This window comes from Rutidosis leptorrhynchoides, chromosome 11 (assembly GCF_046630445.1).
Source record: "Rutidosis leptorrhynchoides isolate AG116_Rl617_1_P2 chromosome 11, CSIRO_AGI_Rlap_v1, whole genome shotgun sequence".
Taxonomy (NCBI): Eukaryota; Viridiplantae; Streptophyta; class Magnoliopsida; order Asterales; family Asteraceae; genus Rutidosis; species Rutidosis leptorrhynchoides.
This window is the reverse complement of record NC_092343.1, coordinates 151337751-151349439: the sequence shown is the minus strand read 5'-3', so window position 1 is coordinate 151349439 and position 11689 is coordinate 151337751. Positions and strand designations below refer to the sequence as shown.

The following is an 11689-nucleotide window of genomic DNA, read 5'->3' as shown; positions in this document are numbered from 1 at the left end:
TAGATTTAGTTGTGTCCTATACATCTTAAAAGAATAACTATAAATATGAAAAATATACGAGGTCTCACAGTTAAATTAGGTGGTGTCCTGTACAAATAAATGATATTTTCTATTAAAAAAATTTTAAACTAGTGGTGGCCCGTGACCCCACGAATCATAACCTACAATCGCCACTGTCTACTAATAACATATTTTGAGATGATAAGATAAACAGTTACTCTGTTCGTTCCAAAATAATTGTCATGTTTTGATGTTTTAAGCCCTTTTTACTTCAACTTTGACTTTACATATTTTTATTTGTGTTATATTATATCGAATGAAAGTTATACTAAATGAAAACACATTCAAAAATGAATTTATTCATATATATTTTATCAAATACTCTATAGCATACACCAATAAATATTTAAAGTCAAAACTTAATAAATTGACTTTGAAAAATTCAACATGACAATTATCTTAAGACGGAGGAACTAAAAATTACCACAAAATAACACGTTTAAATCACATATATTCGAATAAAATTATTTTTATCTAAACAAAAAAAAATTCATCCATTTAATCTATTAAATATAGTGAAAGAGGAAGATGGAAAGTAGGGTAGAGAAGTACCTACCAAATCCATCACTAACTTCAATCACAACCACTCTTTCTCCTTTTCTTTTCTTCACACCAAACTCCTTATTTATTTCCCTACTCATTTCCTTACCATCAATCTTTCCTTCTTTCTTTCTTCCCACTGTTTTCATTTTCACATATTCTTCATCAATTTAACAAAATCAACCAAATATTATAATTCAAATTCTAATTTTAATTTCAATGGTAAGATCACCTTGTTGTGAAAAAGATCACACCAATAAAGGTGCGTGGACCAAAGAAGAAGATGATCGCCTTGTAACTTATATAAATTCTCATGGTGAAGGCTCTTGGAGATCTTTGCCTAAATCGGCTGGGTTAAATCGGTGTGGTAAAAGTTGTAGACTTAGGTGGATTAATTACCTTAGACCTGATCTTAAACGTGGTAATTTTACACCCCAAGAAGATCAACTTATTGTTAGTCTTCATGCAGTTCTTGGCAACAAGTATGTTTTTCACCTCTTCCTTATTTTTAAACATACAATTTTCATTTATATTTATTTTCACATAATATTAGTAACGGAAATGAAATCCGTTGCTAAGTTGTTATGGATAATTTTAATTTCAATATCACATGAGTTAGAAAGACAAAATATTTATTAAGTTCGATCTAACTAAATGAACATTAATATTTCTATCATGATAAGTTTACAATAATAATTGTGCATTAAATACTTATGTTTTAAAATTACCTAATGAACAAATAAAATTTACAAATTCAACCGTAAAAATATAAGCATCCCAACTATATTCAAATTGGGTCACTTTAAATTACAATTTCTACATGAAACATGTTTAGCCAAAAACTACTCCCTAACAATTCTCTTTTATGAAACACACTCATTTTGTTCACGACGACAGGGCTCGAATTTATATCGTGAAGTTAATATGACTTATTGATATTGTTGGGCCAGAATTCCCTTGTTAACAAATTAAAATGGGAGAAAAATATAAATGAATAAAATAAGGAATAGACACCCAATTAAAAGTGCAAAGTTTCTCACTTTAAAATTGTTCAAAGTTTTCAACTACAAGCTAATTTGAATTGGGTTATTGTTACAGATGGTCTATGATTGCATCAAGATTACCAGGAAGAACTGATAACGAAATCAAGAACTACTGGAATACGCACATTAAGAGGAAACTAGTTGTCAACAACCAACCTAATACTACGAATGTCGTAAAAAACATTGAGGAAGTACGTATGGTCCCACTCGAATATACGACACACGTTGTGGAATCATCTAACAGCGGTGGCGGTGTTGGTGGTGGCGAATTTAGTAGTAGTAGCACTAGTGGATTATCAAGTGAAGATTTTGTTCCTAGTGTTAACATTGCACAACCCGAAATTAATCTCGAGCTTTCCATTGGTCTACCGACGGTTTCTAATCCGAAAACGGTGGCAGTAGCGTCAGTATCAACGCTACCACCTCCGTTTTCTTTGTATAAAGAAAAAATGGGGGATGGGAATGCCTTGTTGTTTAACAATGAGCATATTGGTTTAGCTAGATTTGATTTTTTGTCAAGTAGATGGAGATGATAGTTTCATAACTAATTATTATATTATTATTGTACTTAGTTAATTGGCTATTATTAATTATTAAGATTAAGACAATTATTTTGTGTCATTGAGTTTGATGTAAAGCAAATTAGTTAGCCGCTCTACTATTTAAGATGCTATATGTTGCTTACACTATAACGGTTTGGTGGTAAACCTAATCAAGAATTAAGAATAAATAGAAAGAGTTATGTTTAAGTTTTACATGTGGGCCCACCATACTAGTTGGATAGGCTTGAAAACGTGTGTACCTGATTAAATTTGTTAGGTTTCAAGTTGCAACAACCAATTAAAGATAACACTTGAATGATTCATTCATTGCATGAATTGACATGTACACTTTTGGATCAAGAAAGAACACTATTTGGTCTTTGGTTGGTAGGTGTTGTACCAACCTGTACCAACTTTTTTCTAGTGATTAAATGATCCCTCTTTAAATATAACAATTCTCATGTTATCTGCACCAGTACAACCTGTTTATTTAGTTAGAAAAATCATATAAATTGCCCAAATAAAAAGGTTGTATACTGCAAAGTATGGACTTTGTATGTTTATGCAACTTCAAAAGAACTACCCCCTCCATCTCAATTTTATAATCCAGTATTCTTTTTTTAAATATCCTAAATTAATTGTCCACTTTAATAAATAAAAAAGCACTTAATTTATAAATGTAAGATAAAAATATTGGTAAAAAGTTAAGGATAAGACTAAAAAGTTAACGAAAAAGTACATATGTCAGTCACATTTCTTAAAACTGAATTTTTTTTTTTTTTTTTTTTTTTTTTTTTTTGTCTAGGAAGAATAGATTTGAGACGGAGGAAGTACTTGTTTAGAAATTAAGTGAGTGATGTATGTTTAAGTGATATATGTGACAATTATCGTATTAACACTTCACATATTCACAAAACAGCATGAACCATGCCATAATCATATTATGGTGTGATACACTTTGCCATCACAAAATTGCAAGGAGCACGCTCATTGTACCAAAAGGCCTAATAGATCAATATTATAACACAATATTGCGACAGAACCTTTTTATAGAAAAGACATCACAAATAAATGTTTTCTTTAAAGACGTGAATACAACAATGCGATACTATTTTATCATTTTTCAAATTCGCCGGGGGAAAAAAAAAAGAGCAACTAATTGTATTAGCATTAATTGTATTGCAAGAGTAGCAACTACGATAAAACAGCCATAACATCAGAGGCACGAAGAGCAATGTACTCTGAACCGCCGGGCCCTTTGAAGTCGTTGCCAGCGTATTTAGAGTAAAGAACGGTGTTTCCGGGAAACAATGGTACTCCGGTTCTAACTCCTTCCTCGTTAAGAAGACCGGGTCCCACTGCAATCACCTGTGTTTCCAAAAGTTTGTGTAAATATGTAGTAATTAAAAGGTACAATAACACTAATAAAAAATTTGTATTTGGAGTAACAAAGGAATTTGGTAGTAGGATAAGGGGTCAGGCAATAGGTCAAAATTATGGGTCAATACAAAGCAAACTTTATCGAGTTCAAGTTTACTATAGCTACAAAACCAACATTTTGTTACAAACATGGTTGCAAACGGCAGTTGCGGTGGTTTGATGACTAGCCCGTCCCGTTTCGCCCTGAAACGTCTAATTATACACTACACTATAATTATAGAAAACATTATAAAAACATATAAAATTTTTAAACTAATACCACATCATCTTATTTGTAAATCATTTATTTTTATAATATTTATGTTTTGAAATATTTACATTTGAAAAATATTTATATTAAATATATTTTTATATGTCAGTCTCGAACCCGACTCGACCTTTCAAGGTCATGACAGACTCGTCCCCGTCTCGCGTCCTTTTCAATCTTGGTTACAAATACCGTCTAATTCTTACTTAAACAATAACAAGGCAAACAATACTGTTACAAGTAAAGTCTAATTATTAAAAAAAAAAAAATTTAAACAAATGTCTACTTTGCGTAAACTTTCAAACAATTGACCCATTTGATCGGTGATCCCATTTGCTAAACTTAAAATTTTGATTCAATTAACAACAACAACAACAACAACAACAATACCCAATTCCACTAGAGTGGAGTATGGGGGAGGTTAGATGTAGACAGTCCTTTCCTCTACCCTAAAGTAAAAGGGAAGTCATTTCTCCACCCACGGATACCTATCGGTCCCCAGGTAGAGGAAGTCGTCCCTCCCTATTCTGTAGAGCAGAGAGGCTGCTTCCTAGGGACCTCCGACCATAAAGAACCATGAATTCCAATATGTGCAGTAAAAGTATACAAGTAAAGTAGATAAAAAAAAAAGAAGCTTTACCATGAATAAAGTATATATCAATACGATATGTATAGGTAAATAAAGCATGTAACAAAATAATGTAATATAACATATAATTAAAATATGTGCGTGTCAAATATGCAAGTATAACCAGTCATGTAAGTACAATAAGTATACGAAAACATGTTGGTAAGAAGCATGTAGGTATACTATGCAGTATAAGATAGATGGTATACAATGTAAACATAGACAAATAAGCATACAATGATAGCATAAAAGCATGTGATATGTAAGTATGTATAAATTAATTGCTATATAATGTAATACAAACATGTAACCATATAGTGCAATAAATCCTCTGAAAATGCTACAATAAGTATAGATATATAATATAACCGTAATACAGGTACAGCCAATACGATAAGGCACACAAGCAAGTAGGCAGGAAATATAATATAAATATATAAAAAAAATAAACAGAATGTAAAGCCTAGTCATCTATTCTAATTCTACTCCTCCACAAATTCCTATCAGAAGTCATGTCCTCAGTCAATAAGAGCTCCTTCATGTCAAGCTTCAATCTATCCTCCAACCTACGTCTGGGTCTACCCCTTCTCCTTACGCCCCCAACAACAAGGGTCTCGACTCTCCTAACCGGGGCTAAAAGTGGGCGCCTCAAAACATGTCCAAACCATCTTAGTCGTCCTTCCCATTCTTATATAAATATAAGTAAACCCATTCTTAAGAAAGTGTTTAATAACCCATCCCAGATCTGTAAGAAATGAAAGTCAATATATGTGGTCTATTAAAAAACTTTGACAGTGGCTTTAAGTTGACTTCCAAAAGTTATGGGCCACCCTACAAATTAAAACATGAAACTAGTGGGTCCTACAAAATGGGTTAAAGTTACCATATACACAATGCAACCATTTTTTTCTTACCGTGCCAATGGAGGGTTTCTCCTTGCTTGCCTGAGTAAGCAATAAGCCACCAGATGTCGTTTCCTCAGCTTCCTCAACCTTTTATCAAAAACACAAAGCACCGAAAAAGAATGATTACGTAACTTGAATAATCATATGCAGCTGCAATATAACGTATGTGAGAGATAGTACTATGACGCAAATTTGTTTCTTGAAATTGTAATAACGATGATCAAAAATTACGGTTGTTACATATTTGATACATATAAACTATTTAAAAAACTGCAATATATGACAGTCCAGGGGTGGTCAGTATTTGGTTTGAAGCTGTTTAACCCGAAAACCAAACTGGAAAAAACCAAACCGAATTTGAAAAGCGGTTTTCGGATTGAGTAAAACCGAAACCGAATTTGAATTCGGTTTTCGGTTTGGTTTCCGGTTTTGATAATGCTGAATTCGGTTAAACCGAAAGCGGAATTCATAAATTTTAATATAATTTAATTTGTATAATTATGTTTTAGTGTCATTATATTTTGGATCTAATCATCTAAATAGGTTCTCACCTATATAACGATTGGTAGCCTACATTATAATGTTACTTAATGTTACTCAAATTATCATGTTCTTTTTAATAAAAACGGAAGCTGTAAACGTCACACGATATTAATAAATCATCGAATTCTTGATTATTTAATAGTACATCATTGTTTTAGGTTGTAAATACTAAGACATCAATAACACCACAAATAAACTACCATGGTTCAGAATTTTTTCATGATTTTCAAATTTAACCGCAACCGAAACCGAACCAAATTCAAATTCGGTTTTCAGTTTCGGTTTCGGTTCGTTTTCAATTTTGAATTCGGTTTTCGGTTCAGTTTTTGGTTTTGCCCAAAAAAAATTCAAAACCGAATACACCAAACGAAACGAAAACCAAACCGATTAACACACTTAACACCAAGAAGAGATTCTTGTTATAATAAGGCGACTCGTTTTGTGAGATGCAAGAAAAAGTCTACCAATATTAGATTGTTTCAAGGGTAATCAATGTTTTTCATTTTATAACTTGGTAATCACTTTTTATAGATTATCAAAATAAAGCTAATAGATCAAACTAAATATTAAGAGAATCAGAAGCAGAAACTATTTCATTCTATCCTAAATTGTATGGATTACTACCTTAATAAGAACTCTATCGTTGAGAGGCTTCAAATCCTTAACATCATCTGTTTCAAGGATACCGACAATGTCGTCTTCCTTCAATATGAGGTGGTTTGATCCATTAAACTCAACTTCAGTCCCTGAATATTTGGAATACAAAACTGGGGATCCAGTCTTCAATAAAACAACATCAATAGTAATTAATCAACACATCGATGAACTCAGACAAAATATTCAAAAAATCACACATTTAACTGCAAATGCTAATGAATCGGTTACCTTCACACCAATCTCCACTTTTTTCTCGCCAATTGTTCTACCTTCTCCAATGGCAACAACCTCACCTGCCTGAGGTTTTGTCTGTGCGGTTGACGGTAGAAGAATGCCGCCAGCAGATTTTTCCTCTGCCGCCTTGATTTTTACCAATACTCTGTCCCCCAATGGTTTTAATGAAGTGTACTGCATCATGAAATGGAAAACAATGTATATATGAAACTGTTGGTAATGAAATGAGCATAAAAATATGTAATTTTAAACAAATACAGTGCATACAGTTAAAAATCAGAAGAAAAAATACAGTGCATACAGTATAGATGGTAGATGCAGTGCATACAGTGTAAATACAGGGCATACAGTTACAAATCAGAAGAAAAAACAATGCACTATAGATGGTAGATGCAGATTTGCAATTTGAGGTTACAATTACCCGAAAATTTGAGATACTAGGTTTCAATCATGATTTCATGATGTATTGATTATATACAGGGCCAGTGGCGGAACTAGGATTTTTTTCACTGGGGAAAAAAAAAAATTAAAACCGTAGCAATTTTTTTGGGCAAAATATGGAGGTTTTTGGACAAAAAATTGAGGCTTAAGCAAATTATGGAGGTTTTTGGGCAAAATTTGAAAGTTTTGGGGCAAAAGTTGGAGAATTTTGGGCAAGATTTGAAGGTTTTGGGGCAAAATATGTAGGTTTTAGGGCAAAAAAAAAAATTCCACCAGGGGCAAAATCGAAAAACTTAAAAATTTTACACTGAAAATTACAAATCCACTGGGGGCGGGGCCCCGCCCTGCCCCAAATGGTTTCGCCCTTGTACATGGCTGAATTAGTTAAATTCAAACATCAAACATATATATAAATAGTCTAGTTATCTTATTAAGACTAAATGTCAAATTACTAAGACTAAAGTCAAAATTACCTAACAATCCTCATTCTTCAATCAAATGATTATTAAATAATCGAATTACCTTATTCTTATTCACTTTAAGAACGATATAAAGCTAAAGTGATGCATTGTAGGTAAATCATCAAAATGATAACAAATACAGAAAATGTAAGCAATTGTCTAATAGAATTCACAATTGGGCTTAAAAATAGGGGATGATTCTCACACACTATTTTTTGATCCTTACACATCAATTTACTTGAACTCCTCTCTAATAATAGGGTAAAAGGGTGTGTGAGGATCAAAAAACAGTGTGTGAGAATCATCCGCCTTAAAAATAGAACCTTTGGAGCAACAGTAGTAGCAGATTTAACTACTAAACCACGAGTTGACTTGAGAGTCAAACTTCTTCTTAAAGGTGAAGATACTACAACTGATGAAACTTTGGATGAAGTTGTAGAAGACTTTAATCCTTCATAAGCAGGAAGAAAACATGTTACTGAAGTTAATTGACCAGCTGCCATTTCCTAAACCCTAATTCGATTCACACAAAAATAAAATTAAAATTGATTCTTCAAAAGATATATAAAATGTAATTATATAGTAATATGTATATATACCTTTGATTAATTGAGGTGTGAAGAGATGAGGTGGTTGGTTGGAGTGGTAATACCGATTGAAGAAAACGGAAAGGATAACAAAACCCTAGGAGGATGGGGTTTATAGTTGTACAAATATTATTTTACTATTAATAATCATTAAATCATTAATACTTTTTATTCGCAGACAAAAATACGAAAATTTTATAACATTTTTTTATCTCGAAAAAAGACAAGAAAACAAAGATAAAAAAAAAAAAAATCACGTACAAGGCGCGAAACAGTAAACAAGACCTTCAAAGAAATTGACGTAACGCTAACTAAATCTGAGTCTCGTTATGAATTGAGGTGTCAAAAGTGTTTCTGAAGTGTTTAGCTTTATTCTCAACTTTTAAATTTATATTATCTTTATTTACTTTTCACGTTAACACTCTAACGAGCAACAAAACCCGATGAAGGTAGTATAGTAATTAACAAAACTCGATCACGGGTAGCAGATACAAGTTGTTTTTATTTCAATTACTAATTGAGAATTATTTAATATTATTATTATATATTGTCTTTGTTTTAACTTTAATAAGACTATCTCGAGAAATATAGTATATGAATTAAATTGAATTAAAATATATTAAAAGAAAGTGGTTACTAGGACTAATAGATTATGAGAGATTTAATATTAGATGATTTCATTACTCATATTAATAAATAGCAAACTAATAATCGTAGATCAATTATTATCCCTAAAAGGTTAAGCTAAATATCACATAAAGTTCACAAAGAAGGACTTAAAACATATATTAACCAAGTGGGTGTTCAAAGTTAATATACTAACTTATAGTATTTAAATAATCACATGATAAATGTCTTCTTAATCTTGTAGTGTGGACTAAGACAACATTCAATCAGGCTGACAAATAGATAAGTTGATAAACCTAACCAGATCAACTAAAGTTACTAGCTACTAATCAATCTTTTGACTAAGTTTTCATGCAATTGACAATTGAAATCACATAAGCAATGGTTTTTTAATTAAGCCTAACAATAGTGAGTTTATTATATATACGAGCATAATTAATGTTTATCTGATTCATTACTACACATGATCTTTAGTTAAACTTCATGCAATCCAAATGCTTTATTGATGTGATTAATCTCAAAAGTTAGATGAATCGAGTAAAAGAATACCTAGAATTAATTACTAGTTAATCATAGTTCTTATTACCTAATATTTAAGCATACAAATAAAGATCTAGAACGTGACAGCAATAAACATATAAAACAGCAATCACAGAAACATAATTATACAGTTGTGGAAAAAACCATAAACTACACAAATCGAAGCAGGAAGTCGGCGCCTCTGTGAGATCCAGCGGGCGGCTAAGATCATCACAGCCGACGGCTTCATCCTAAATCTCAGATAATTTGCAATTTTCGTCCCAGCAACCAATATGAACGTTTAGTTCATAATGGTAGACGAAAAGAAACAAAAGAATATTAGTTTGAACATAATTAAAGAGAAACGAGAATAAAAAAAGTAAAAGTACCTTAAATTGAATGAAATGAACTTGAATTGAAAAGATGAAGATTACAACTTGAAAGAAGGAGTAAAATCCTAAATAATTCGTAACTTTTCGTAGCTAAACCTAAAACTGAATGTACATTGAAAATAGCAGAATTCGATATCTATCTATAGGACTCCAGAATACAGCCTAGCCGGCAGCTAGGATTGGTCTAGCCGACGGCTAAATAAGTCGGTAGGTATATTTTACGCGTTTAACTTGTTCTTCAAGCTAAAAAAATTGCCTTTTGTGATTCTAGCCGGCGGCTAAAGGTTACCAGCCGGCGGCTCTAACTCTGTTAATTCGATACCGATTCTTTATCTTATTTATCTCTGACTTGGGCTTGACGTACAAGAAACAACTACCCAGTCGGGCGACTACAAATGATCCAGCTGACGGCTTCCTTGTATTTTTCTTGGGCTCCAAGTTCTTCGATTTCTTGATTGATTATCTGAAACTTTCTGGAATCTGGACTCTAGTCGGCGGCTTTGATGTCTCCCAGCAGGCGGCTCTGCTTAATTTTCTGGTTTTTCCTGTCTTTATCTTGTTTAATCACATTTTCTAAACAAACATATCAAAATACCTTTTTACAAGAATTATTAACTTTTGAATATAAAAGTATAAGAAATGTTGTTTTAAATACCAAAAAAAAGCCTCAAATTTCTTGTAAAATTATGTATAATTTGGGCATTATCATGAACCTAACGATAACACACTATACATACATAAGAATCAAAACTTACAAATAACCATCCACTTAACACTTCATAAACAAAAACAATCAATCACCAATGTTATTGTTGTTGACGTCGCCATCCACATTAGTCATGAACGAAAAGGTCGACTCAACTCCAATTCCGTCACCGGTGGAACTTCCATCCATTTGAGAATTCAAACCACATTTCCTAATTCTTCCAAAAAGACCCCTTCTCCTAACACAGGTCTCGCTTTCGAACACGGTAGCACCACTTACAAACCCTGTCTATTTGTGTGTCTTTGAAAGTCTTTTGGATCGCAACCCCCACCTAACCCCGTCTATTTGTGTGTCTTTGAAAGTCTTTTAGATCACAACCCCCACCTCATCATCATCATTACAATCTCGTAAACAAAATACACTATCCTTTTTTTTACATCAATTTGGGATCACCCAAGGGGACTTAACCACTCACGCGTTCATCTCCCGTAGTTACAATGTTGAGATAACATTGAGTGCAATGTTGCATCCCAGCGAAGTCGAACTCCTGACCTCTCGCTAAGAGTCGCATGCCATTACCAGCTGAGCTACAACTCAATATTCAAAATGCACTATCCTTCTCGCTCTACTTCTTTACCGTACCTCTCAATTTGACCCCACCTTTAGAACTAATCTTCTTCGACCCATCACTACGAAATTAACCAGCATAAACATGTCAACCCCTGATATGCCTGAATCGGACGGTTTATTTATGCGGTATCGTTAGGTCGCAAAACGTCAATTCAGGATATCAACAGAAGAAGTTGATAGTTTAATTTATATATGCTAGTACTAAATCTATTATTCCTTCCTACGGGTTAGTAAGGGCAAATATGACCTAGGGTCGTTCCTTGAGTGGTCGAATTTGAAACGGAGCTTATTAAGATTATTTAGTGATTAAGATTGGGTTTGTACACAAATTAGTATCCAAGACTAGTGGCCAGGTACACCTTGTGTGGAGAGGCAGAATCCTTTTGGTCCCAATAAATTGGCAACTGTTCGGAAAATATAACAGTCAAGTCCAACTGATTTATTCTAGACACCACTTTATCCGAAATATCAAATTGTGTAAAGGCTA

At 32.8% G+C, this 11689-nt stretch overlaps 2 protein-coding genes across 2 annotated transcripts; one reads left to right on the top strand and one right to left on the bottom strand.

Annotated features, from left to right (window-relative positions):
- Positions 1–704: 704 nt before the first annotated feature.
- Positions 705–2264, top strand: LOC139876482 (transcription repressor MYB6-like). Its single transcript, XM_071863809.1, has 2 exons — positions 705–1082; positions 1699–2264. The coding sequence occupies exons 1-2, from the start codon at positions 820–822 to the stop codon at positions 2174–2176; spliced, it is 741 nt and encodes a 246-aa protein (XP_071719910.1). The 5' UTR covers positions 705–819; the 3' UTR covers positions 2177–2264.
- A 937-nt stretch (positions 2265–3201) lies between these two features.
- On the bottom strand, positions 3202–8450 carry LOC139877137 (20 kDa chaperonin, chloroplastic-like). The gene is made up of 6 exons (XM_071864557.1): positions 8341–8450; positions 8065–8254; positions 6834–7013; positions 6573–6728; positions 5415–5492; positions 3202–3553 (listed from the first exon to the last, which is right to left on the bottom strand). The coding sequence occupies exons 2-6, from the start codon at positions 8242–8244 to the stop codon at positions 3380–3382; spliced, it is 768 nt and encodes a 255-aa protein (XP_071720658.1). The 5' UTR covers positions 8245–8254; positions 8341–8450; the 3' UTR covers positions 3202–3379.
- Positions 8451–11689: the final 3239 nt, after the last annotated feature.